The 27,614-nt window shown below is 54.9% G+C and overlaps 7 protein-coding genes across 7 annotated transcripts; 3 read left to right on the forward strand and 4 right to left on the reverse strand.

Annotated features, from left to right (window-relative positions):
• Positions 1–1,232: 1,232 nt before the first annotated feature.
• Positions 1,233–2,088, reverse strand: MFIFM68171_05840 (uncharacterized protein; the record flags this gene model as incomplete). The annotated part of the gene is made up of 2 exons (XM_071061260.1): positions 1,233–1,344; positions 1,409–2,088. 2 exons carry the CDS (start codon positions 2,086–2,088, stop codon positions 1,233–1,235), a joined length of 792 nt encoding a protein of 263 aa, XP_070917361.1.
• Positions 2,089–3,260: 1,172 nt separating this feature from the next.
• On the reverse strand, positions 3,261–4,813 carry MFIFM68171_05841 (uncharacterized protein; the record flags this gene model as incomplete). Its single annotated transcript, XM_071061261.1, has 6 exons — positions 3,261–3,639; positions 3,738–3,833; positions 3,901–4,354; positions 4,428–4,464; positions 4,541–4,560; positions 4,618–4,813. The coding sequence occupies 6 exons, from the start codon at positions 4,811–4,813 to the stop codon at positions 3,261–3,263; spliced, it is 1,182 nt and encodes a 393-aa protein (XP_070917362.1).
• Positions 4,814–9,673: 4,860 nt separating this feature from the next.
• Positions 9,674–10,431, forward strand: MFIFM68171_05842 (uncharacterized protein; the record flags this gene model as incomplete). Its single annotated transcript, XM_071061262.1, has 4 exons — positions 9,674–9,721; positions 9,797–10,100; positions 10,152–10,356; positions 10,413–10,431. 4 exons carry the CDS (start codon positions 9,674–9,676, stop codon positions 10,429–10,431), a joined length of 576 nt encoding a protein of 191 aa, XP_070917363.1.
• Positions 10,432–10,507: 76 nt separating this feature from the next.
• Positions 10,508–10,888, forward strand: MFIFM68171_05843 (uncharacterized protein; the record flags this gene model as incomplete). Its single annotated transcript, XM_071061263.1, has 1 exon — positions 10,508–10,888. The coding sequence occupies one exon, from the start codon at positions 10,508–10,510 to the stop codon at positions 10,886–10,888; it is 381 nt and encodes a 126-aa protein (XP_070917364.1).
• Positions 10,889–13,705: 2,817 nt separating this feature from the next.
• On the reverse strand, positions 13,706–14,959 carry PCL1 (PHO85 cyclin-1; the record flags this gene model as incomplete). The annotated part of the gene is made up of 1 exon (XM_071061264.1): positions 13,706–14,959. The coding sequence occupies one exon, from the start codon at positions 14,957–14,959 to the stop codon at positions 13,706–13,708; it is 1,254 nt and encodes a 417-aa protein (XP_070917365.1).
• Positions 14,960–24,115: 9,156 nt separating this feature from the next.
• CDC28 (Cyclin-dependent kinase catalytic subunit) lies at positions 24,116–25,234 on the reverse strand (the record flags this gene model as incomplete). Its single annotated transcript, XM_071061265.1, has 3 exons — positions 24,116–24,368; positions 24,430–25,105; positions 25,198–25,234. The coding sequence occupies 3 exons, from the start codon at positions 25,232–25,234 to the stop codon at positions 24,116–24,118; spliced, it is 966 nt and encodes a 321-aa protein (XP_070917366.1).
• A 733-nt stretch (positions 25,235–25,967) lies between these two features.
• Positions 25,968–27,080, forward strand: MFIFM68171_05846 (uncharacterized protein; the record flags this gene model as incomplete). Its single annotated transcript, XM_071061266.1, has 2 exons — positions 25,968–26,247; positions 26,305–27,080. The coding sequence occupies 2 exons, from the start codon at positions 25,968–25,970 to the stop codon at positions 27,078–27,080; spliced, it is 1,056 nt and encodes a 351-aa protein (XP_070917367.1).
• Between the last annotated feature and the right edge of the window lie 534 nt (positions 27,081–27,614).

Consider the following 27,614-nt stretch of genomic DNA (forward strand, 5'->3'; position numbering starts at 1 on the left):
CAATAGGTACTTTAGGTACGATTGATCTAGTTATGCTGCCCACAATAAAAAAGAAGTGAAAAAAAAAAAAAAAAAATAGAGACAGAGAGAGAGAGAGAGAGGTATACGCGCTATGTGTCTATCCGCTTGCTTAATCCCGGCCGCTTATTAGGAAGATTCGACGTGACTAGGAATGTTTGACTATATCCACTTCTCTCCTGGCCTACTCGATTCCCGGAGTGAAGATAAATTCGAAGTCACAAAGTGGCAGTTGTTGGGCCTGGTGTTGATGTACCAAGGATGAAACTGATATTTTAACGAGATCGTGAGAAGTTCTCGCGAATGGCAAGGACACTCGAAATGCCAGATGACGAGAAATTAAATTGCTGATTTCTCCCAAGGGCTTATCTGCGGGCTTCTTTTCCACTGCGTCACCGTCTGCAACTGAAAACCGAGACCCCTCTGCATCCCGCCGGTATGTGTGCTTGTAGATAGAGCATCTCCTAGTTCTTAGCACAATTCGCTCTGATGCTCTCACCGACGACTTGAAAGCATTGCGTGGAAACCAGTCATTCTTCACCTGGTAGACAGATCGAGGGGCCGTAGAAGCCCGTATACGTCGGCGCTAACAGTCAAGCACTGGATTGGAAAAAGCCAAGATAATTTGACTCTCAAATTTGCCCCGAATGACATCGCCGAGGCAACGGATATGAACACATATACATACTACCCTTCGCCAACCAGCGAGAATTGAATTGATGGCTTCAGTTTTGCCAGGAGGAGAGTTTGGTGTTCCATGGCTCGATGTACCGTTGTGCTGGTTCGAATGGGGAATCAGGATTGAGTATGGAATGGCCGTAGTAAACTCGAGAGCGTGTTTAGGCAACATCTGCGGCGAGTAATACTATATACCTTATATATATCTCTTGCACTACAGTCTTGTAATGGCGGGGTCCAAGTTTCCGCCGTTTGTCCAAGTGTCTTTGAGTGATGCGAGGCCATACCCTTGTGCCGCCAACCTGGGTTCGTTCTCACTGTCAGACTTTGTAACCTTCCTGGTTATCTTTAAAAAACTTCTATATAACCCAATTATCTGAAATCAGGCAAGTTCTAATGTTATTGGCTTCTCACCGTGTGCTACAAGTGTCACTTCTCGGTCCTTGGCCCCGGCCGTGGTGGCTTTCACCGTCAACATCCTACTTCTCCAACCGACAATGGTCTTCTTCTAATTAAATACATGATAACTTCGACTTCTACACCTCATCTTCCCAAATGTCATAGTCGCTGAAATAAGCCGCATGAATCCTCTTTGCGTAATCCATCAGCGCCGGGAGGCCCCTAACCATTTTTTGTGTTTCCGGTGCCCTAAATGGAACAGTCAGCTTTGTTCGCACCAGAACGGAAAAACACAGGAGGCAAAGGGACGTACGCGCTACAGACAAGACTGGACGTGATGAACCCATACAGAGCAGCGTCGGCCTCGGAGGGCTCGGCGCGGCCCAGAAGCCAGAACGGCTTGTCGCTCGCGGCCGCAGCATTCCTCGCCCTCGATTCGGCGAGCAGCGCATCCAAGTCCCCCCACGCCTCGCGCTGGAACCAGCGGAGTTCCTCGGCCGAGTAGCGGCCCGTACCCTGCCCGTGCAGGGTATTCACGGCCGCGCGGTGGGCGAGGTTGCCGACGATGAACCGCACGGGGAACGGCAGCGCGGCGAGCACGCCGTCCCGCATCGCGTAGTAGTTGTCAACCCAGCGCTCGCGCATGCCGTAGAAGTACAGCTTGTCCTCGAGCACCGCGCGGACGGCCATGTCCTGCGCCCTCTCGGCGGGCGTCAGCCCCGCGTTGAGGTCCGCCAGGATGCCATCGTCAATAAGCTTGTGTGTGATGAGGGCCGTGTCGCCCATGAGCTCGTCGCTGCCCTCGATGCGGATGTACGGGATCTTGCCGCGGGGCGCGTGCCGCGGGGAGCCGGCGTCGAGGCGGTAGGGCACGCCGGCTAGGCGGAAGCGGGCCTCGAGTTTGTTGGCAAATGGCGACCAGACGTGGGCTGGCGCCGGATGGAAGCCGCGGTAGATGGTGAATCGGGGTGGGGATTTGGTTGGAGTGGCCATGGCCGCGTCAGGCTTGCTTCTTTGCGGCAAGCCGGCGAGTGGTTCTATCAATTACTGTACTTAAGCGTCTAGAGAGGCCGGGGCGAGAGCGAAATAAAGATGTTCCCGAGGTGATGGTCAACGAACTACGTTATGGGCGACCCGCCCGAGAATAAAATACCTGAGTGTGCCTAGGGTTCTCAGTCTTGGCTCGCCAGGCAGATGAAGGATCATCGAATGGTGCATCGGTTACCAACACATTGGGCCCTGCCGTATGACTGCAGCCTGACCCCTGCCGTGCTACCAGCAAAAATAGCTGGGCAGCCTAGAAATCGGCGCTTGAAATCTCCGTTGACCGAATATTTCTACAACCTTGGGTTGCTTTCGCTGAAACAATAGCCTCTGCAAAGCTTAAACCGACGACGATATCCACTCGGGCTAACATTTCTCGGTTTTATCGGCGTCCGTACATTCGACATTAGCCTGGTCGATCCACACGATCCTTAGCGCTGACTGTTCGCAGTATCCAGTGCTATTCCCGGTGCTTTGACGCGTCTTCTCCGATCAGCAATTACTACCTAGTACCCCAGGCCATATCTCCGAATATGGACTGGCCACCAATTGTCACGTACGGCCTACCCGAATTTACAGGATGAAAACGGGCCCCCCACGGCCGGGAAACCGGCACCTCGACTCCCGTCCCGTTTGGGGTCGGTGTCCCTCGTAATTCCGGGCGCGCTCTCAGTTTCGTTATGACTGGGGATTTCTTTTCATGCCGGGATGCGGGCGGGTGAGCCAGATATACGGGGAATTTTCCCGCGGGTGACAGGGCAATTTGCAACCTTTCGCACCCTTGTACACTGACCTCCGGGAGAGATTGGACGGTTCCTCGCACGGCGGAGTTTAAGACCAGCTATGACTAAGTGCCTTGATGCCCAGAAATCCAAGTCCGAAGGGCCGAGATATCACCTACGTACGATGTGCAAAGCCATTTTCCAGCAGTGTGGACATCTTGAGTGTTTCCTTTGTTGCAAGCATGAGTCTTCCCATTCACACATGGCCTACCTGTCTGACGTTGTTCGGTGCTTTTAGTGACCTAAACATGGATCGAAGTTAACAACTAGCGGAAAAGGACAACAAAACGAATGCTATTGATTCATATCTCAATATCCCAACATCCTTCCGTGATAACTTCAAGCCTCGCTGTCAATCGACCTTTCATCCATCGTGGTCGAGTTTCCGTGGCCCTGCTTCTGCTGCCCCAGAGGCTTCTCCACATGCTCCAAGACATGCTCACTGCCAGACGACCCAGACCCGCCACTCGCCTTCGGCCGCAGCATGTTACTGGTCTTACTCTTTGGCTCGCTTGTCGGTAGAGTGCACGAATCATAGTCCTCGGTGGACCGCGGACCAAAATGGGCGATTCGGTTGGAGAGTCGGAATGAAAGCGTTACGTGCGGCACCTTCAGATCTGGGGAGTCGAAGAAGGGCATGTTTGGGAAGTAGTGCTTGACGAGTGGCTTGATGCAGGGGAGACATGCGCAGACGATACCAAAGTCCATTTCAACAATCCTGTGTCCCATTAAGTTGTGTGAGTACCAGAGTGGTGAGATGATCAGGTTTTTTTTTTTTTTTTTTTTTTTGGGGGGGGGGGGGGGGGGCGTACGTACCACCAGACGAGATTATCCAAGTAATGGAAGCTGATATCAGGGTCGTTGATCCCGATCAGGGCGGTAATCATACGCATAAGGCTGACGGCGCAGACGCTGTGGATGCGGTAGTTAGTACCTATTCAACAGTTTGCGTGGGTAGACGGAGGCGAGGGAGACGTACAAACCGCCGGCCATAAGGATTAGGGCGACGCCGATTTTCTTGGATAGCGGGACCTGCATAGGACGTAGCATCCAGATAGGCAGCAGCAATATGGCAAAGTCGGTAAGCATGTTGAGTGTGTTTGCGGTATGAAAGGTCGCGTCAAAGTTGACACACTGGGACCCTGCCATTTTAGCTGCAAAGTCCCAGTACGCGTGCATCGGGCGGCAGGCGTAGAGAACGAGGATGGCATTCGGTACTGTATAGCCGACGGTGACGACCATGACGAAATAGACGGCCAACCGGAAAGCCCGTTCGACTGAGAAGCGGAGGTAGAAGCTGAGAATAGAGGTCTTGATGAACAGAGTCGCAAGGTTGTATGTGAGGGGACCACCTATTATGCCGATCTTCAGGAACATTTGGAAATCCTCCAAGGGATTGTCCCACATGTGTTTTCCGAGACCATATTTAGTTTCTGGGTCACGCAGCCAGGGTCAGCATATGAGACGATCAGGACAAAGGAGCAGCACGTATCCGGGGAGACGTACGGACCATGGCAATGACCGAGTTTGCAAGAGCGATAATCTGATAAAGATATGGTCAGCTTGTGTGGAGATAATGGGAAGCATCCTGTCTAGCCTGGAGGCGGTTGCCAACGTACCCAGGCAACCAGGATTAAAACTGCCGAACGGTTAGCAACCGTGGCCTTTTCAACGCATGTGGGGTGGGCAAACAAACCATCGTCTGGATGCCATTTCTTCAGAATAACGTGTGCGGAGAATAGGCGCGCCGAGACAGAGAGCAGGGAGAGGACGGAAAAGAAAATGGCGACAATAAAAAGCCGGTAAGCGATATTCTCGCCATTCTCAAAGTCGGGAATCACGCCCGGCGGCGGAGGCAATGCCGCGATGATGCTGCCGTTTGCCGAACGCATGCTGGGCAGTCCAATAGAGAGAGTGTGACAGAAATGGACCCTGCTGATAAAACATGGCTGTAGAGAACGAAACAAGCAATCCGGGAAAAGAGTGAAGATCCGGAAAGAGAAGACCGTTGTTAATAAGTAAGCTTCCTGAACTGAACTGACTCGCTGGTGGCAACCAACCTGAGAAAAAGAAATGAACGGGCGCACTCGGTGTGCAAGCATTCCCATCACGCACAGGCATTCACCGATTTCCCCGGAACGCTAACGAACGATTTGTCTGTGTCAGAAACGCCAAGATCGGACAGCCGGGATTCGCCAAGAACGGGGCAGGTGCGGCTGGCTAGCCCGGTCAGCCCCCGCAGTCTGAGCGCAATTCGGGTCCAACTCTAGTGTGAGACAGACGGATTAAGTATGGTCGCAAACTTTGCTGAGACGGATAATGCCGAGATTCGGAATATCTTTGGTCAATAATTTGGGCTCTTAAGTTCCGTGACCCCGGGACGAACCCGGTGGTGGTGAGTTGAAGCGAGATCTTCTGCTTCTGGAGTGAACCAAGGTCAAGCTCAAGCTCTCATTCCTCATGTTTGCTTCATTCACTGAGTCGCCCTGCTGCCTGGAAGTTGCCTGAAAGCTGTCAGCCTGTCTGAAGTCGTTTATCAAACGCCAAATACCCCGCAACATATTCCCAGCTACAATATAACTTTTTCCAGCTAAACCAATACCCCTCCAGTTGCAGAGCCTCGAGTTCCCAAAACGGGAGTGATTCCCACCGATTGATTCTAGTGTTACCCATCTTCATTCTGGGCCACAATGGTACGTCATAGACTCGGATAAGGGCATCAGGCTCCTCCTTCCCTTAGAGTCTGATTGATGTTCTCCCATTCAGCACTCTCCACCTCAAGCACGTAGCTGCCATTGCTTCAAAGATAGCCTGAAGATAAACGCGTTTCTGAAAACGGTCCACGGCTTTGCAAATGTCCTCCGCACCATAGGGCTACTAATCGCAGTCCTAATTGGAGGACTAATTACCATCTGCTACCTTTTGGTATATGTGCTGCTTACCCTTCCCTACACCCTTTACTACTCTTCACCGAATTGGTCGATGTTGCCCCGGCACTTCCCGCCGGTCGAAGTATACCTACGCCACTTCCAACGGCTTAACTCCGATTTTTTGGCGCATCTCGCTCTCGCCCAGCGTAACAAGGTACCTGAGCGTGTCAGGTACTGGCCACATAAGACGAGTAGGAGCCTTCACCTTAATAGCTCTCTTAGCCAGGTTACCATTAAAAAGGAAAACACTATATTTACGCCCGCCGCCGGCTTGTTTGGGCTGCTGGAGGATGCCGGCTAGGACCGGAGGCTTGGGTGGGAGTTCTTGCGCGACCAGGTTGAACAGGCCGGCCTGGCTACGCAGGAGGAGAGGGACGCCTTTGCCAAGGTGATGGAAACGATGAATTCGCACGACATCACGTCACCCAATCGGGGTCCCTTCAGCCTATGGCGGCGGCTGAGTAAACGCTTCAAGTTTCGTGACGACAATGACGACGAAGCACAGCGGCAGGAGCAGGCTGCCGCTGCCGCTGCCAAAGCCGCAGCTCGGTACGCCCATCTAGGCTGCCCGGTAGAGTACGTCAAGCGAGACTCTCTTCACTGGGTTCTCCGCCGTGGTGCGCTACTCGTGCCAGACGACAGTGCACGCATCTCAGCAGAAATCTTGGCCGAATACGTGCCTGTCTGGAGAGGGTTCCACAAGGACAGCGACTTGGAGAAGGGGTTGGGAAATTGCTGGCAAATGGTCGAGATGCGAGGTCGCTAGGGTATATCCAGGGACCGGGAAGTGGGAAACACAGCATCAGGTGGATCACAACACATGCTTGCCTACCCCAACCGAACAAACGCGTTTCCGAGCATACAGATATCCCGAGACTTGCGGAAAATGTAACGAAAGAAGAAACGAGTCGGATAATGAGATGGAAGCTGAGCTGATCCAGCAATGTGAAAGGAGAGCTTTAATCAAAATGCACTGGACTCTACAAGAGCGTATCTCCTTCAAATATTATTGTCACGAGGGAAAGGGCAGCGTGTGCTCGATCCAAGAGCTCTCCACGCGTTATGGCTATTCTGAGAGGCATTCTTTTTTATCCACGTCGATGCTGAGCTTCGTCGTGTCTATGACTGGCATACTCTCCCTCCTATAGATCAACTCGTGAGTACTTACAAAGATATGGTGCAAATCATTTATACCTACACTACGAGTAAATTAACAACAGGAAGTTCATGATGACACTGACTGCTGCCTAGCCGTGATCAACGGCTCGGCTGAATTTGACAAGTGGGTGATGAATATACCTTGGCGGATAGTATTGATGGAACCAACACCCGCAATGCAACTAGAGATGAAGAATAAATTGTGTTCGACCTTCTTCCGCCGAACTGCGCTTGTTCAAGAGGCAAGATAAAGATCACGACCAGACCTCAAAGTTTGGGAGAGCTTTCTCCGTTCTATCAAGCTTTCACGTCATCAATCTCTCCGGATCACTCGTAAATTCCTGGCAGAGTTTGTCCACTGCGTTTTTCTCGGTTGTGAACCATGTTTTCAATCGGAGAACAAACCGATGCTGGCGATTCTCTTCCGCAGAAACCTTCCAAGATGACGACCAACCAGCCCCGCCCCAACCGGCTCCAACAGATACAATCTAACCTGCCACCCCTCTCGGAATTTAAATACTGCTCTTTACCAGCGCAACGCTGTATTCGCATCCTAGAACTTCTCACTGGCAAACCAGACGATATGTCGCCTACATGAGCAGCCATTGGATGCAGCCGACGGTTTCGAAGCCCTCTCCTACTGCTTGGGAGACCTGACGACCAAGGTACTAGTCGAATGTAACGTAAAAACCCTCACAGTAGTACCAACCTCAACGACGCAATGCGTGCGCTGCGCTACCCCGTGGTCTCACGATGGATCTGGGCTGATGCGGTATGCATCAATCAGCGAGATAATGGCAAAAAAAGAGCGATCAGGTGCGGTTGATGGGTCAAATCCACCAACAGGCTTCCCGCGTGATAGTTTAGCTCGGTAGAGACGGGGCCGGCGTGGCAAGGGGGGGCACTTCGAATTCATCCGGTGCCATGCACCGCTTTTTGGACCCCTATTGGGACCAACTCGGGCATATCAGCCGGGCTCCTCTGTTGGAGATGCCAGCATGGGCGAAAGCCCAGACAGGCTGGCGCCTTGCGGATACCCCATTGATGCTGCCGGGGTTTGAGAGGGTATGGGTTGTACAGAACGTAGCCGTGGCAAAACAGTGCGACCTGATTTGGGGTAGTCACCTATTGCCGATTGTCGAGCTTGTACAGCTTGTTTCATCGCTCGGTTGCCGCCCAGAGTTGAGTGACGTCGTGGTTCGGGGGTTTTGGTCGGTGGACGGGGATCGCCACGAGTGCGTACGGGGCCTACCCGGTCGAAGGAATTTGGAAGTCTCAATACCGTGCCATTGCTTCCGGGAGAAAATGTCTGGGTTTGCTGGGGACTCCATGGTAGAGATCTTGGAGGTTGCGAGGTCATTGCGGGCAACATTTGGCATGGACTACATCTACGCCTTCCTCGGTAATCTACTTGCTTCCGTGCACAAGGATGACGGGACGACGGGCATGTTTGCGGAGCCGACTACACTAAAGCTTCGGAAGAAGTTTTCTTGACAGCAGCTACATCACTGCTGGCCAATCCAAGAGAAGCCTAATGTGTTTTGTTATCGGTACATCACACTTCCGACGCCGACATCCAGGAGGCAAGCCTTCCCAGCTGTGTTTCGAGATTGGGTAATAGCGCAAAGACGACACCAGTAGCCCATGTTAACACTTGGCTCAGGGCAGGCGAGTCGGGGATGCGCCAAACGAGAGTTGAGCAGCCTGATATTCTCACTATACCGGCGCGAATTGTCGATGAATTGGCATGGCTCTGAAGAAATTACCCAGAGAAACATTCGGCTAAGCTCCGAGACATGGACTCATAATTGGCGCCCTCGGGGGGATTCATCTTGATCACCTTTGGCAACAAATGTGTCACGTACTGAGCCGGCCTGGCCTTAGAAGCATTACCGAGTCTAGTTCTTTTGATTCCAGCCCAGACAGCGACAACGCCCTGGAAAAAGCCTTTTGTCTCACTCTAATCACCGGCTATGGCTGTTACTTGCACCAAAATGGTATGGCAGACGAGGCTATGTTGATTGGCCGGGGACAGAAGCAATACACGGCTTGCCGAAAGCTCTCCGGCTTGCGGGCAAAAGCAACCGTTCACGAGAGAATCATTGCTGCTTCTGGAATAAATACTGAAGCACATATCGATGCAACAATGTATTCGACTGGTCTCCGAGATAACGTCCTGGAGCGTGCACTTGCTACCACAGCTTCAGGTCGTCTACCACCCACACCCTCTCCGGCTCGTGCTGGTGATGTGTGTGTATTTGCCCGGGACAAAAGGCACCTCTGATCTAATCCTACGGCCCGCGAAGGGAACAGGGCGGTATTATTTGGTTGGGAGCGCTTATGGTCACGGTTTCAGCCTAATGAAGGGAGTTTTCGCTGAGGAAGCTACTGACAAAAGTCTTTGGGAACTCATAGAGATCGTATAAATCAAACAGGTTCTGCTGCTCTCTTTCTACGGAAAGAGTGATCTCAGAATGTCTCGGACCCGTAGTCTTTACGGATCCGGAGGAGCTTCTTCCCTGGGCTTCGGCTCGACTTGGCCGTCTCAGAAGCTGCTTTTTTGCCGCGCTTCCAATAGAGTCCAGGACGAAGCAGATATTGCTTAGACGTTAATAGCTAGCACCCGCAGGCGGAGGTGGGGAAAGCATTTGAGACTCAATAGCAATGGATCCACGCTACATACAAAAGTTTTTGTCGTCAAACCCAAGAGGAGTAGCACAAGGTTTAAATTTTCATATTCAAAGGTACTTATATACCACCAGTCAGCAACAGTTGGGCGCTGGTTAGGAGCGCTGCTACAAGCCGCCACTCATTGAGGGCGGGGATTCAAGCAGCGGAGGCCAGTTACCTGCTATTAACGACTCGGTGACTGCACACGTAACTCCTAACACGTCAACCCCACAGCTTGGGACTCACGGAGACTTCACCGAAGGCGGCGCCCGGGCTTGGTTGACGGTGAGCGGCGCTTCAATCTGCCTCTTTGTCTCGTTCGGATGGGTCAACTGCGCTGGCATCTTCCAGCAGCATTACCAGCTGAATCAATTGAGTGCCTACACGCCGTCTGAGATTGCATGGATTCCCGCTTTCCAAGGTATCGTCGCAATCTATGCTCGAGTGTGAGGCAGATACTGATATTGTACAGTATTCTTTATGGTATTTTCTGGCATAGTAGTGGGCAAAGTGTTTGACGACTACCGTCCCGCCCTTCTCCTCGCCGCCGGCACGTTCTTGCACGCCTTCGGCCTAATGATGACGAGCATATCGACGGCTTATTACCAGATCCTTCTCAGCCAGGCCATTCGCTCTGGGATCGGGCGTCGATGGTGTTTTTTCCCGCTTTCAGTTGCGTCAGTACCGTCATACGCGCCGAGACGAGAGAGAGCGGCTCCTGATTATCTGCTAGGTCACAACGTGGTTCATGAAGAGGCGAGGCGCGGCTCTTGGCCTGGTGGTTGCTGGCTCGTCAATCGGCGGTGTCATCTTTCCCATCACTACAATATGATGATCTGCATGGCCGGATCCACCAGCGTTCTGGTGCTAGCCCTCTGGATTCCAGCCTCGGGCAACGCAGCCACAACCGTATTTACAGCCCTCTTCGGCATTGCCTCAGGTGCCGGCATTGGCCTCACGCCGGTTCTGATTGGGCATATCTCACCCATACAACAGATCGGGACACGCACGGGAACGTGCTATTCCATCGCTGCGGTAGCGGCGCTCACTGGATCGCCCATCGGTGGTGCCATCCTCGCCGCCAAGGGAGACGGCCCGTTCCAGAACACCAAGATTTTCGCCGGTGTGTCGTGTGCCTTGGGCGCCTTGTTTTTCATTGCCTCTAATGTTGCTTTGGGGGGATGGAAGCGTAATCAAAAGGGAGGCTGAGCAAAGTTTAGTTAATTAGTTGGGCATAGCCACCGCACCGCTCCTATCTTCATCCCCGTATCACACTATAGATCTATTCTGTTATAGCACTACTGCTGTCGTGGCCAGACAGTGCCAGGGCTAGCTCCAGCCGTTCCCCTTCTGGCCAGGTGTAAGCGGTGTTGCAGAAGGAGTACCGAATAGAGGCAAGCTCGGCAGGGTCGCTCAGCACAGCACACTGGACTGCTCCCTCGGCAATAGACTCACGCGACGAGATTTCCAAGCCCATCACCTGCAGAACCCCCCTTCTATGGAGTTAGATAATTCTTTACCTAGCACTGATACTCGCAACCCCTGCAAAGGCCGCCCATGCCTATGCCGCGCGTTGTACGGGACAACAACATCAGTACTCCCATCATCCCTAAACCAAAGCCACAACCTGCAGTTGCTGCGCCGGGTGCCGTCGGCATCTCACTCCTGCTCTAAACACAACCAGTGGCAACAACAGCAACAACATCGCGTGACAACCACGTCAGCAGCCAACCAATGCGACGTCGCAGCGGCAAGACTTCCTCGTTATTGTGATTGTAAACTGCCTGCGCCTCATCAGTAGGGAACGGGGTTTTGAGATGAAGAAGCTCCATGACGACGAAACATCGTTTACCGAACTTGGCATCGACTTGCTCATGCCGCTAATGCTGTTGGAGCAGTCCAAGAGCGAGCTGCTAGTTGAAGATTTACAAAACGATTGAGAAAGGCGAAGTCATTATGCCGAGAACCACTCGAGAAGAATTACAGTGACAGACAGGCTTATCAGATTCTGTGCGACTTGATCGGATCTCACGCACGTGCCGCAACCAGCCAATTCAACCCATCAGTGTCAACCCTACGGGACTGCCTCGGCGGGCAATCTGCGTCCTCACCCCTCACCGTTCAGACCGTACGATGCATCGCAAGCGCAGGGAGGAAGACGCGCCTCAGGCTTTGCACATTGGATCGCCACCAGACCGAAAAGGAGCCTGCACCCCGAACGACCAAACGAGCCCGATTGACACACTGCATCCCAAAATGGCAACTATTTCAATGTGGCGTTTCTGTGCCGTGCATTCAGCAAAGCTGCCTTGCAGTCAACCCTGTGCAAATCCGGGGTGAGCCTCAATAATTAATTACCCTGTACGAAGTAAGCGCATGCTTATTCTCTCCGCCTCGCGGGAGCCGATGGCGCTGCAACATTTATTTAGTAAGGTATTTTACGCATTACTCATCCCACCTCGCTCACTGTGTGCGTATCGGGAGATAGCGTATCGAAACATCATCAGCTCGCCCGGGAAAGAAATAAGCCCAGCAGAGCCTCAACGCGCCTCAGACAATAGGAGTCGCATCCACAGCCATTTCATTCCGTCTGCTCACGCTCCCTCTGGCGCCACGCAAATTCCATCTTGCCAATGCCAAGCCCCACCCGAGCCCTCCGAGCCGTGCCCGCCGGACCGCGGGGCCCAGACGAAGACCTCCGCATCCGACCGTCGGCTCTCCGCCATCCAACCTGACCTCTCCCAGAAAGAGGGAAAAAAAAAAAAAAAACACGGCCATCTCTCCGGGCCGGACCCCACATCGGCCACAGGCCAATCCATCAGTCCATCAGTGCATCAGACAAAACCGACCGGGGGGGCGTATGAACTTCATGCGTGGCGGGCCAAGCAAACAGGCCCACGGGAATTAAAGCCTCGTATGCACAGTACGTACGTAACCAAGTGGCGAATAAAAAACAGCACGTCAAGACCCATTCCCGATCAAATCAGTCAATCAGTCAGCGTCAGTCCGGCAGCGCAGTGAAAGCGGACACAATCCCATTCGACGCAGGCGACATCATGAGGGCAGAGTGCAGAAAAGACAGGGATCTTCGTTTCACGTAGGGTGCGGTAAAGTAGGGGAGTTATCCAGCTGTATCCGTAAAAGAAAATTCACGCGGTGAAACGTGGCAGGCGTTGAGCCGCTTCAAAAAAACACAAAACAACCAAAACGACCCGTAACAGCCACCCGACACCCCCGATTGGGCATCCAGGACGCATCACCTGTTTTGTTTTTGACTGGCCTGGCCTGTCACCAGCCGTTCATCACACGTCTCGCAAAGGCGGGGGAGTGGCTTTTTGCTAGTCGGTTCCAGGCTACTCTACTCCTCATCCGTTGAGTCATCCATGGGACATGGGGTGAGGGGAATGGCCCAGCGCATGTGATGTCTGCTCATGGCGGAGAACTGAGATGATGCGTGAGTGCGCAAACACAGTAGATACCAGCATAGGCAGCAAAGGCATTTCAGTAATATAGTAAGTAGGTATCTCATCATCTTCATTATTACACTAAGTATACGCCAACGCCGCCGCCCACTCCCGAGGGAAGCAGCGAGCATTAGATAGACAAAGGGAACCGTGATTAACCCAGCCAATGCCCGTCATGTGCCAACATTATGGTGACGATGATGCCAAAAAGGAACACCAACCCGGATCCATCACCAATGCCCACACATTCCCCCCTTCTCTACAGCCCAAGTCAAGTCCAGAACAAAAAATTCTAGCAGGTATCCATCCCATCCAATGCACCACCACCCATGTATAGAACACCACGCTTTTTGACAGTATTCTCACGCGGAAAAAAAAAGGAATAAGTATGACCCAAGCCACCAACGCCATGCTTTGGGTGAAGCGGGGCGGGTACACTCAATGCACCGGCGACCGCCCAACCCAGGTATGCAAAGACGACAAAAGAAAAGCAAAACAGGCTCAAGAGTCGTGACCGTCGTGACCGTAAAAAAAAATTGCTCTCTCCTTTGATTGCTGTCCTCTAACCCCTCATCGCACCGACAGCAGTGACGCCGGCAACCACCCTCCCCCAGACGCCCCTCATCTTCTTCCGCCCGCCATCCTCCAGGCTCCTGAGATCGTCCGCGCTGATCTCGTACGGAAGCATCTGCGGCTTCCTCGCATGGCTGGACGCCTTCCGCCCATGGCCATAAATCGCGTCCTTCTCGGGTACGTCCGGGACCACCTCCATCGGTGAGTGGCACAGCTCGCCCGTGTGGCGAGAGTAGGATTGCGGGTCATAGATGTAAGGCTGGTGCGTGGCGGTGCCAATGTCCTCCTCCCCAAGCGGGGTGGTCGCGCGCGAGGTTGTCGACCCCGCGTACGACGAGCCGCTGCTGTACAAGCCCGGCGGCGAGACATCCCTGGATGACGTCCTGCTGTGGGTGGCATAGCGGGAGCGGGAGCTCCCACGCGACGACGGGGGCGTGACGTAGGCGCTGGTCTCGGCGGGAGCACGGTGCGAAGCCGACTGCGATTTGCCGAGCCACATGGCCGCCTCCTCTTCGCGCTCGCGCTGCCGAGCCAGGGCCTCCATCTGCAGCTTCCTCTCGTACTCCTCCTGGGCCTTCCTCTCGGCCTGGCGCCGTATGCGGCGGGCGTGGCGCTCCTCAATGTCCCTGCGGATGGGGGATAGGAAACGGGCCAGCTCGCGGTACAGGTCATCCTCGGTGATGCGCAGGTCCCAGTCCAGCAGGAACAGCAGCTGCTTCTCCATCAGGTTCACCTCGGTGCGGTTGAAGCCAAAGTTGTAGGCCTGCGTCTGGATGACGCTGTAGTTGGCCCAGTGCTTGTTCTTGGGGCTGCTGTCGTTGAGGTACTTGGCGGCGAGGATGAGCGAGGCGAGGAAGATGCGGTGCGTTGTGCAGCGAAGCCCCTTGGACGTGGGCTGCAAGCGGGATTTTAGGCGGTTGAGGTAGACCAGGGTCGACATGAGAGTCGGCACTTGGACGTTGGACGAGATGACCAGCTGGGTGATGAACTCCTCAAGGGTTGGGAGGGCACCGTCGGTGGATCGTACTGCTTTCGGTGACGGCGTCCTTGCGGGCGACGGATACCTCGACCGGGTTGTCTCGGTTGCCGGCGGCGGCATCATTGTCGGATCGCATTGTATTACGTTGACGGCAGCGTTCGCCAGGAACCTGATCATCTCTTTGTCGACAGGCTTGTAGATAAAATGTTCTAGGGCGGCGGCATTGAGCTCAGCCGAGCTAAGCGTCGTTGGTAGTGACTCCATATCGGTAGATGTCTGTGTGTGTGGGTGGGTGGGTGATGGGTGGGTTTTGGTAGATGTGTCGGTGGGGGTGAGTGTTGCTGTGTCACGAGGGGCTCAAAACTTTCGTTGCTGACAGGCGAGGAAGAACCTGCTTTCTCTCCTGTGTGGGATGTGTTGGAGAGAGGGGGACCCAAGATAGTGATGAGATGACGAAATGCGATGACTTATAATGTGCCCAAAGCAAAGTTGGGCAGCGTGATGAGCGTGTGTCAACAACTAATGAGCATGCAGGCGGCAAAGCTCATGTGTTAAAGGCCCGAGGATCGGCCAGGTAGATGAGCTCGGCAAGCCGGGAGGGAAGGCTAACACACAGCTTTGCTGTTAAAGCCGTGGGCCCCCTGAACAGGCTTTTCCGCAAGCAAAGCAAGGGAGCCTATTGCTGCGTGTCCCGGTGGCTTTGGTGACGTGCACTGTCCACGAGGCTGAGCGCAGGCGTTCCAGGTGGTGGTCGACCCAGGCGGACAGGGTGGGTGCAGGGGGGTGCGTGGGCAATCCGGCAGTGTTGTGGTGGCCCGCAGTAGTGGTCGGCGCGGTTGGGTTGCGCGATCAGCGGGTCCAGGCTTGGGGGCTCGCCTAGCCTGGAATGCGACAGGGGTCGGTGACGGTGGGAGGCAAAGTGTGCCAAGTCCAAACCCCGGCCAATGAGCCGAGAGGGAGCCGCGAGCACCTGACGGACAACTCCGGCCGAACCAAGGAAATGCCTCGGGCAGAAATTCAGCACCTGCAAAAAAACTTGCAGACGGACTGCGGCGGATCTTGCTCGCTTGGATCTCGGAGATGCAGGATAAACAGTGCACCCGGTTTTTCCAAGCAAACACGAGCCAGCTGCTGCCAAGCAACCCAACGAGATTGACAGACAGCTAAAAGAGCTGACCCAGGTCAGTGGCGATCTCGGGAAAAGTGGATCGGCGCTCCGAGATTTGGTGACGCGGACAACGGGCCCTCGCGAAGTGGCTGAGGGTAGCAGATGCGAGGATCGCAAAGCAAATCAATCTGCCAGGGACCGCCGCGAATTGTTCGGTGGGTAAAGCTGAACGGCGGAGTCGGGTCCGTTTCGAACACGAAGGGGCGACCTCGACGATGAGGCGGTCGCGACGGGGTAATTAAAGCCAGCTGGCGATGCGATGCCCGGGAACCACCGACACGATCGACCGCCGATTAAGACAAAAAAGTCCGGGGGGTGCGAGTCAGAACAACAAGATGCTGCTAAAATTGGAGCTAGCCCGTTCTGGTCTGTGCTCTACTAATTGTTGAGTAGATGCGGGACAAGTGTGGAATCTTGGATCGGTCGACGATGCCGAAAGCTGCCGGTGTGGGATGCCGTCGGATGTGGTGTGGATTAGGAAGTGTAGGCACAGGACCTTGGGTGGGATGGTGACCACTGGAAAACTCCGAGCCAGCGGAATGGGAAGAGGGCGACGAATGGAAGGGGGGCTGCACAAAAACCCGGCGCTGCCGTGGAGCGTCCTGCGTCGAAGAAAAAGCTATGCTGCACTGCTGCGTTTCGTTATTTTGGATCCGGCCCTCGAGGGCTCCGGACGGTTAATATGGTAGAAGAAGTTGCACCAAGATGCGGGCCCGCGGTAAAGCTTGCCAGGGGTTCAGTCGCGCGCCAAAACAAAGTGGCGGTCGGCTGGTGCAGCGTTGTGCGGTTTGACGAGCCCAGCGTGTTCGAGCAGTCGCCCGGTGCGACTTGTCAGGCGGCGTCTGGGGATGATTCGTGCTGGCGACTCCTGTCGCAGCGGCAAAGGGGGGGCGGAGCGGGGTGGGGTTACTGTCAAGCGGGCGAATGGGTAAAAAAAGCCGTTCGAGTTGGGCCGAGATGGCTGGGGATGCGATTCGTCCAATGAGGCAAGTCGACGACAAAATGTCAACAGACTCCTGCTACTGCAACTCCGAAATAAGCTTCTTGTTGGAAATGTGCCGGCGGTGAGGCACGGAATCGTCGTAGACACTTCTTTAGACGGTGAGGGCCCCGACCAAGGGAAACCTGGACTTGCACTTGCTTCTGCCTGTACGCGAGCCGTTGGGATGACACCCGATGTCGATGGATGCGGTTTGTCGTCCCAATTTTGTAGGCCCCTCGATGCAAGGCAGCAGAGGGGTCGCCGGGCACTCGATACTCACATTCGCAGGGAGAAATAAAAAAAAGAAGGCGCCAGCAACTTACAGAGAAGGGAGAGTGACGGCTGTCTGTCGGTGGAATTTGAGCGAGCTTCCCCTTTTCTTTCCCTCGTCTTTGGGACCAGCCTCGATCGCGGGGTTCTTGGTGTTAGAGATAAAATGGAGCACCGAGCGTCGTCCCAAGGGAGCTGTGCCGAGTCAGGAAGTCAGATCGATGTAATCCCCTGGGCTCCTGCCAAACGACAAAATATTGGATTGCGGATTCCAGGGAGTTACAATAAGGATGAGGGGTCACCCTTGGGAACCATGTGCCTTTAGTATCGTTGTGGGAAGACGCTTACATGCACGACGTGGCCATCACCAACCCCCAAGACGCATCTACCATTCCTCGACACTTGACAATTAGACATTGACCCGTGGGCCCGAGTCATGAGGAAAGTCTCTTCCGCCCTGGAAAGTCTGGTGCCACCTTGATTTGAGTGGCTAGCGATTTGCAATTCCCCCTCATGCATTATCCGCGCTGTGCATAACGCGATTGATGAATGGCTGGCAGCTCCGCACGCGAGATTCTGGAGTGTGAGCGATCGGGCGCCCGGTGGCTGCCATTGGCAGGTTGCGATCCCGGCGCTCAGACGTGAAACAAGCGAGGGGTTTGTGTCTTGTCCGAAAGCGGCTCAACCCCGGGAAGAGGATCAAGGGGTTGTTGGGACTGACTGTGGCAAATCATTCAGATGATCGGTTGGAACTGATGTTGGGTTTGGTTTGCATGCTGGCTGACATTTGTTGAGTCATGAGAACCCGAGAACCTGCATTTCAGGCACTGAGTGCGAGGTAACGGTAACGATCTGGCCCAATCGAGCATCCAATCGAGCATCAGCACCCCCGCCTCGAACAACACCAATGGAGAAACCCGCTTTAAGCTTTCTCGTGGCTGCCTTGCGGGTTAGTGAGTTGGAAAAGAACTCCAAGATACACTGCGGCGGCTGCAACTGCCGGGGTTTTTGTCAATTATGATTTGTGTTCAACGTCATGGACAAGTGGACACTATTCGCTCAGCTCGAGCAAAATGCGAAGCTACGATGTATTGGCAATTCCAGGGGACGAGCTGCAAGTGCCCGGAGATCGACGCCGGGGCAGCCCTGGAAAGACACCGCACGAGCTCGACGAAGCCTTATTAAAATCAGGATGCGAATGCAAACGATCGACTTTTGCGGCAGAAACGTTCGCCCCAATCCATCACTCACATAGCCCGGGTCGTGGCAGAGGAGTTAGGGGAAACGCACGGGACGCACGCACCGCGTGCAACCCCTGAACGACCCTTGGAACAGGGCTGCCAAGCCCGCCCAGCACCTGCATCTTGATGAAACGAAACGACGCCGGTGACGGATAGTTCAAACATCACAAAACATCAATCACCATCCCCAGCTCTGGTTATCGAATTCGGGAACTGGGGGAGGATCGGACATGGGGTTCCCTGTGTTTTAAACAGCTTCGTTTATCGTCTCTTGCAGCATCGCCTAGCCTCGGCTGCCGCTGTCGTTTACCAAATGGCCCTCATCTGGAGTTGACCACCGTGCACCCCCCACTCGTACTGTACGTATCATGCGGAGGGTTACACCGGCAGCCGAACACTTGACACTTGGGACCGCGTGCCCTTTCCACGTAGCCACATGAGCTTGCTCCTGCAGGACAGTACAGCAATATCAAGGCCGGCCGATACAAATTGCTCAGTCAAGGCCACAAAGACAGGCCGGCCCCTGATCTTGCCCGCGCCGACATCAGGCCGATGGTGACATTATCACGCTCCTCTTTGGGATGCAGCGCACGACCGGCTTGTGATGCATGTTGCCAGGTTACTGTACCTAACTGTAGGTAGTCAAGGGGCAAGGCGACGTGCAGAATAAATTGATACAAAGGCTGAATTTCTAGTATCACACACTGATCTCCGACTGTGCCTCTGGCCTGCACAGGGTTGAGGCGCACCCCTGTCCCCCGCTTCGCTTGAGCAACCGAGGTGACGGATTCACCGATCGGAATTTAATGCGTCACTGTTGATAAGGTTGGGCTCAGCCATGATTTGGTTACGGGATCATACCGGGAAGTGGTGCACCCGAAGTAATTGACAGAACAAGCTCACCCGGGTTGAGAGCGATCCAGGTCTGCATCTGTCAAGGGGGAAACCGATGGGTCAATTGTCAAAACACTTCGTCTTACCCACGAAACATCGCCCCGTCGATTGGCGGGTAAGGGCCCGAAGTTTTGCGAACGGCCCTGGTGTTTCAAGTAGCCGGCGCTAGACAAACTTCCAGCAAGTTTCTCAATAACGCCGGTGATATAGTAGCTCTCCAGACTGGGAACAATATCGGTGCTCGAGGGGAACGTGTCCATGACCAGCACGGACGAGAGCATGGCTACACTGAACACTCTCTCCGATGCAACTTCTCCTTTCTCGTGCATCTGGAGACGAGTGGCTGCATCCACAGCAGCTTCGCATTCAACAAATTCTTTCCAGCTCGGCAAGGGAGGTGCCGTTTGTTTGCGCGGGGAAGTCCTCCCTTCCTCCGACTCCCTCGCCCCGCGGCGCCACCTTCACAATCCAGGGGTGAAAGTGGCGGTGTGTGCTGGACGGCACGGCGGAGCGGTCACGTCGGGGTCGGGATTTCTGGTCGGAAGGGGCAAGGTGGTACCCTCCGCAACCCCCTCATCCCAACAAGCTTCCCTCAGGCTCTTGGCAACGCGGAGGAGGGGCCCCCGGAAGGGAACCCGGAGGCCACCGAGCAACAACGTCGGCCGCATCCTTTCCGAATCCGGCCCGCTTGGTGGGACCTGGATGGAATGCATCGGGCCCTGCGAGTGCCGTGATTGGGTAGCTGAGGCCAATGTATGTCTTGGAGGAGACTTGCTTTGACCAACCAATTGATGGCGGCTGAGCTGGATTGCTCCGAAGCCGTGTTTTGACGGTGTCCAATGGTTGCGCAGGCTCTGGAATTTTTCAAAACAGGAGTGTACAGCTCAAGGGAGGCGGGAGCATCGCTGGAGCTTCGAGATGGCCTGACATGACAATAACAGCTGCACACCCGAAAACACTGCCGCTGCATGTCGTAGGCCGCACGCAACGTTCATCTTGGTGACGGTGATGGGGTTCTTGATTTTGTGAGCTGAAAAGGGGGTGTTGCAATTTGCATGAAATGCAATTGGACTAACACGTTTTCGTGATGTATGCTAGCAGGTTTGTTGAGAGGGCACATCCCCACATTCAGCGGGAGGGTTGCATTAGGGTTTCTCCGTTGTGGCTGATGGCTCTCCTCACGTCATTCCACCCCACCCCAGCTCCCCTCACTCTAAGTGTAAATGACAGCTCCCACAAGCCATGGACGACATGTGATTCCAAAGCAGCCACCCTCCGTCTGCTGAATGATCAAATTCCAACCATGCGCGCTGGTGTCACGCATGCTCACAACAGGACAAGCCGCTCCAAGGATTTTCGCGAAGAGAACGACATCAGCATCGATCATCCGAGGCTTTGAGGCAACCAAGCACCAGCACTGCCAGCACCAGGGCCGACCTGTTCCCCTGTTCCTACGGAATTGTGGCCGGTGCAACCTGCATTGCTGTGTAATCCGACCACGGCGGGGAAGAGACCGAACAGCGACGCCTATGCTCCGCACCGACACCAGACGAATGGCCGTCACTGCCCGTCCTTGAGCTGTTCTGCGGCCCAGTCCGACAACCTCAAACACCAACACTCCTCGATAAATTCTTCTGTGGGACCCAAGTACTGGCACCGCCGCGCTGGACGGGCCAGACCGGTGGCCGCGCCGCCGAGGGCTGGCTATCAGATGCCGATGAGAGGTTGGGGAAGCCACAAGTTCGACCTGCCAGACGCGATGGATTGATCGATCCAAGCATTGACAGCACAACTTGGTAGCGAGTGGGGGCCGTGGCGCCTAAACTTGGCGATGCTATCCAGCATTGTCGCAGAGAATCGGCGAACTGACGCATCCGCCGGATTGACGCAGGAGACACGCCTCATCCGCGCGCCTGGCCAGCCGTTGCGCCATCGAGGAGCGAGTTCCGCAGCGCTTCTGTGTTCCCCAAAGCAACCAGGCCGGAACGTAACCCGTTATCTCCCTCTCGTGGCACCGGCAACATCTGCGACATCAAGCGCGAGCGCAAGCGCCCGACGCCGCCGCCCGGGCGCTTAGCATCCACGTCCAGCAAACACGCCCATGAATATACGCTACGCTCCGTACCACTATCGTCTCCCGGATTTTAAGCTTTGCGCTTTCAGCGCATCCAATTGGCTAACCCAGACGCAGGAAGCTCAGAACGGGGTCAGTGCTAAATTTGACGTCCGGCTGCCATTCACGATTGGCCCACTCACTGAACCCTGGTGCGAGACCCCCGATTCGGACCCTTTTTGCAGCGGCTTCTCGTCGAGCCGAAGCAAAGCACCCTCCAAAAATAAGGGACGCCGGAAGCCGCGCAGAATGGCAGCACCGCGTTTGTCCGGACCAATGAATGATCCTGAGGGCGATCATGGCGCGGCGAGCCGGTGAACCGACAATGACGAAAGGGAGCGCCATGTTTAGGCTTGTTTGGTGTTTCTTTTCTCCGGCCTGCTACTTTACCCCGGACTGGAGGCGCGGGAGGCACCCCAGCTGCTGCGGAAATAGATCGATTGAAACATGCGACAAACACTCCACTATTTACCCTTGAAGCTTAATTCGGGGTTGTTTGCTTCCACGCTCCCGATGCGCGGCTGCGAGATGATTGACTGCAAGCGCAGGTCGTTTAAGTGGTCCGCGACCTCGGTATGGCATTGTCCGGGGGTGGCGTGCACCGTTGGGGGCGGAGTGGATGTGGCCCGGGGGCAGAAGGCAAACCCCATATTTCCAAAACGATAATCTGGCTACCTTCTCTTGATGATGGGGTGATCATACATACAACTCAGAATAGAGGAGGGCAAGCATCCTACAGCCATGAGGAGGCTGTGAGCGGTCAAATGAACGGCTGCGCTTGAATGCTGCTGGATGCCCAAGTTGGAATCAAGCCCAGGTTAGCATCCGCTGCAGCCTCCGTTACCGTGGTTCCCTCGTACGACAATGCCAACAGCATCTACTGTGTTCTGCACGCGCTGCGCCTAGGTAGGGAGGCGGCCGCCTCGCACTACCCTTCGCAACCAGCGACTCCATTAATGCCAAACCAGGATGCCTCCACAGAGTGCTCCCACCGTGGCCCCCACGGCACTTGGCTTGACTTGGGTCGGTGAAAAGACAGTGGCCGCACCGCGCCGCCGGGAAATTCCAGTCTTTGTATCATAGCCTACCTTACCACTGCCGTGCATCCGACTCGCTACCGGAACAAACAGGGATATTTCAGACCTCCATGGTTTGCTTCCCCCCTTCAAGCTGCGCCACTCGTATCGTGCAGGCGGACGCCGTCGGCATACATGATTACCCCCTACGGGCATTTCAAATTACCTACCTGTATAGCATTTGAAAATTGAATACAGGAAAAAAATAAAAATAATACCTTTCACGACGCTATACCCAGCGTTGCCGTATGATCGCGTAAAGGAGTTGTAACTTTCAGTGTATGGTACTTGTTTACTGCTAGTACAGACCTGGCCTTGTAAGAACCTTACACAATGCTCCATCTTAGATTGCCTACCTTAATGTATCTTTGTCATCGAGAGGCGGTGGCCGAGATGATAATAACTAGATGCACCGGATTTCCCGTTGCAAGAGAGCGGCGTGGTAGATCAGGTGTGTGTTATCGACGGGTAATGCATTGACGGCGAGCGAGTCTCTTCTGTTGTGGTTGTGTAAGCAATCGACATATGTTGTACCACGCAGCCCTTCGGAGGGACATGAATTCAGTACGCGTTTTTACACTTGATCCTGGGCTGAGCTCTGCGAGTGGGTCAGTGGGTTGGGAAAAACTCCGAGGTTGAATGAAATGCATATGTCCTCGCCGCTGGGTTGCATGCTGTATGCGCTTGATTCTCCAAGGCTGAGGCTGGCGAGGAGATGCCGATGCTCGTTGCCACGAGTTGCGTGGTTAGGTGGGGGCGAGGGTGTTTGGCTGTGAGGGAAGTCTGGACATCTTCTTGATTTCTGACATCGGTAGAGTTCAACGGGTAATGCTTACCGGGCTAATCTGGCGAGCACCGAGGAGATAATAATGGATGACAAGACCATCCCGGCCGAATTGGCCATGCTTACGTACCTGAGGGGAAGGGGCTTGCCTTTGTTATTGTCTCCCGCGCTGGCGGTTGCCGCCATTATGCTGTCGTCCCAATGGATGCCATGGGGTGGGTGTAACATCTCGAATCACCGGCGGCAGCAACCTTTCCTAGGGCACTGACAGATAGCCCTCCCCCGTTAATTGCTCGCGATGAATATGGCTTACGATCAACAAGACAATTCAACACACATGATCAATTCCCTCGTATCTTCTGTCTGAGCAAGACCCCTTCCTTACTACTCCATACATTAGTAGTGCTGTGACAAAGGAAACGAAGCCTGTCAGTGAGTTACTTGATGGGAACGCGGAAATGAGGACAAGACCGCCGAACCCTTGTCCTCCTTTGGTTGGAGAAACAGGCTGCATCGTGACAAAGTGGTGTTTGGCGAACCTCCTTTGTGGACTCCTTCCTCGATGTAGTCTTCCACCCATCCCTTCCTACACGTTCAATGAGATGTAGTCCGTTCCTCCACGCGCCCGCAGACCGTGCCCATCCAAGCCGTATAATTATGTATATCCCGTGCCCGCCGCTCAAAACGCCGTTCCGAAGCCATTCGGTATGACCGACAAGTATCCTGAAAGCAAGACGATATCGTATGCTCCAGGTATGGTTAACTCTGTCTAGGATGGCAGCGGACTAAGGGTGATGCCCGGTCGCTCGTTTTTGTCTTAGAGCTTGCCGGGAGCCAGCATGAGCCGCGGGCCGCCGATCGTCTGCCGTTCCATAGGCGTAGGCTGCGTCTCCTAGCGGTAACCGTTGCCATGGTACTGCGGGCGAGGGTAGTCCTCGAAATAAGGGTGATTGCAGGCTTGCTTGGCGGAAATACGTCCGGCCGGGTCGTAGACGAGCATCATCTCGAGGAGGTCCAGGCCCGCCTCGTCGAGGTTCTGGCACAGAGGCTGCGAGTGGTCGCGCACCCACTTGGGGAACGACGCCTTGAAGTCGGGATAGCTAGTAACGCCCGGCCAGACGTCCTCGGTCGGTGTGCCAAGCAGACTGCAGGATGAGGGGTTAACGCGTCAGGCATTTCAAGTATGCCAAGGGTGAAGGAACGTACCGGAAAATCTTGAAGATCTCATCAATCTCGGAATCGCCAGGGAATAGCGGCTTGCGCGTGCACATCTCGGCAAAGATGCATCCCACCGACCACATATCCACGCCGGTCGAGTATTGGCGTCCACCGAGCAGGATCTCGGGCGCACGATACCAGAGAGTGACGACTTCGTGCGTATAGGTGCGGAGCGGGACGCCGAACGCGCGGGCCAGACCAAAGTCGGCCAACTTCAGGTTGCCCTCGCGGTCGATGAGCAGATTCTGTGGCTTGAGGTCGCGGTGGAGGACGCGGTGGCTGTGGCAGTAGCGGACACCTTCGCACAGCTGGCTCATGAACTTCTTGATGATGGCATCACCCAGACCCAAGCGGTGCAACTCGGGGCCGGTGCCCTCGGGGAGCGCCTTGCCCCTGCCGCCGTCGCTAACGGGGAGCGACTCCATGTACTTTTTCAGGTCGAGATCGAGGAACTCGAAGACGAGGTAGAGCTTGTGGCCGTCGGCATGGACGATGTTGAACAAGCGCACAATGTTGGGGTCACGCATCTCCTTGAGCAGCGAGATCTCGCGGATGGCGGTAGAGGGGACGCCCTCATCCTCGGCCTCGAGGCGGATCTTCTTGAGCGCGACAATGCGCCCGCCATTATTAAGATCGCGGGCTTTGTAGACGACACCGTACGTGCCTAGGAACCGAAATCCAAGTCAGTCAGCGAGAGCAGGACAGGGAGGAAGGGGAGCAAGGGAGCAGGGGAGCAGGGGAGAGAGACGAGCATACCTTCGCCGATCTTTTCGAGTTTCTGGTAGTTTTCCATGGTTATTAGTTTCGTCTACAGCGACCGTGATTCCCGCAGAAGTAGAGTCGGTCTAATCGGTGGGCCGAGTGCGGGTTGCGGGAATGTCGTTGTTGCAGGGGTGAGCGGTAGCGCGGCTGGTGGGGGTGAAGCGAAAGCTGAGCTGGCAGAACGAGGGGCAACCGATGTCGACAGACAGAAAAACAAATAGCGGCCCAACGGCGATGCGAAGCGACGAAGAGAGGAGAGAAAACAGGCGCTAGTAGCCCTTTGCCATCGATGGTCACTTACTGTGCTAGTGTCGTTTGTCTGCCTGGGCCCGGGTGGTCCAATGATGCCGTTGGTGCCAAATCGCGAGGTGTTTCGGGGGGGGACAGGAATCCGCAAACAAATTTCCGGGGGAAGATCAACAAATTGACAGCGGCTGTCTGGGCGACGCGACCCGGAACCGCGTCGAGGCGCCTAATCCCGTCAGCCCCGCAGTGGGCGCACGGTCCCACTAACAAATTTGGGCCGTGACATGTCATTCGCAAAGCACCGTCGGAAGCCAGAACCAGTGAGAGGCGCCGATGGAGCCCCGCGCTCAGAGATTGTGCGACTGAGGCAAGAATATCTGAATATGGAGGCATGACATTTACAGCTGCTTGCTTTCCCATTGAGACCCCTAATAAGCCTGCAAGTGTTTGCAGCGTTCTTTTTGTGCCGTGTTATCTCGGTGAAGCCCCCGGAAACACGCTTCCCGGAAATGCAGACAATGACCGTCGACATCAAAGACCTCGATGCGCATGAGCAGCCGTCGGACGAACTCAGAGCCAAGTGGAAGGCATTCTCAAGAACCGACCAAGAGGATCTACTCAAGACGAAAAACATCGACGATCTGCAATCCGCAGAGAGTGCCGCCGAATTCTGTCTCGCCGGTACAATTCCCGTTGAGACACTGAACCGCTCTTTCCGTCACCTCTGTCTCGATGATACCCCTGCTGGGTTGCATGCCTCAAAGGATGCCCCGATGTACTACCATCCGCTCCTCCCAGGTAGGCTCTGGTCTGGTCTCTCCTACGAACTGTAACCGAGGCACTAACGTGGACCAGGCCTGCTCATTGTGCCCTCGGTTGTGCCTCCCGAGGTCCAAAAGATCCTCCTAAGACACCTCATCCACAGGGACCTCAGCCAGCCAAGCCATCAAACGAACCTCCACCTCCACTTTGATCTCCCCTATCCCAGGCCCGAAGAGACTGGTGGTGGCACCTCATTTTTCTCCTACCCGCCAGCATCTCCCGTCGCTTTCAAACCCAAGGATTCCGATGTCCACAAGCCGCTCTCGATCAAACAGGTCCTCGAGCGCAAGCTGCACTGGGTGACACTCGGGGGGCAGTATGACTGGACGAATCGCATCTACCCGGGCGAGCGACCGCCGGACTTCCCGCCGGACATCGCCGCCTTCCTGCAAACTCTCTTCCCCGAGACGCTAGCGCAGGCGGCTATCGTCAACTTCTACACGCCCGGTGACACCATGATGATGCACCGCGATGTGTCGGAGGAGACCGACAAGGGTCTGGTGAGCCTCAGCTTCGGGTGCGACTCGCTCTTTATGATCGCCCCGAACGACGTGGGAAAGATGTCGGACGAGGAGAGGAAAAGCGTCAAAGGGGACAAGGAGTACCTGCTGCTGAGGCTGCGATCAGGGGATGCAATCTACATGACAAAGGAGTCCCGATTTGCGTGGCACGGTGTGCCCAAGGTGCTTAAGGGGACGTGTCCAGATTACCTTGAAGACTGGCCAGCGGAGGATGGCAAGTACGAGGAGTGGCGGGGGTGGATGAAAAACAAGAGAATCAACCTCAACGTAAGGCAGATGAGGGACTAAGGGCTGGGGCTGGCGTTGAGCCCACAAACCCGACAGCTGACCCCGATTGAAGTGCGCCGAGGCTTTATAGGTACAAGGCTGCCATATCGTAGGCGGAAGGCAAAAGGCTCAGCCAATGGATGCCTCGTGTAACTAGACAGCGTGAGACCATGTGAGAACCGCTCGGCATTGTAACAATTCAGAGCAGTTCTGATTACCACTTCTTGATGCGACGGAAGGTTATTAGGCCAAGTATATCGGTGTATAAAATCATCGCTTCCTCTGCACACCCCGTGCTTCTCTACCTACCGCTGCTGTATTTCCAGCCCGGAACTCCGCAACCACTTAATTACACCCTGACATCCCTCCGCAACCACTGCGCAGCCACGAGAAGCACAAGTAGACAATCCCGATCCGGGCTCCCAGCTTACCGCAAAACCAGTAGCGACTTGCCGAATCCAAGTCCGAAACGACGTTCAAATCCCCAATAAGCAACACACCACCTTTTAGAAAGGAAAGCCGCTAAACTACGTAACGGGCAACGCTAGCCGTCAC

The sequence above is a fragment of the Madurella fahalii genome (genome assembly GCF_045866475.1).
Source record: "Madurella fahalii IFM 68171 DNA, scaffold_3, whole genome shotgun sequence".
Taxonomy (NCBI): Eukaryota; Fungi; Ascomycota; class Sordariomycetes; order Sordariales; genus Madurella; species Madurella fahalii.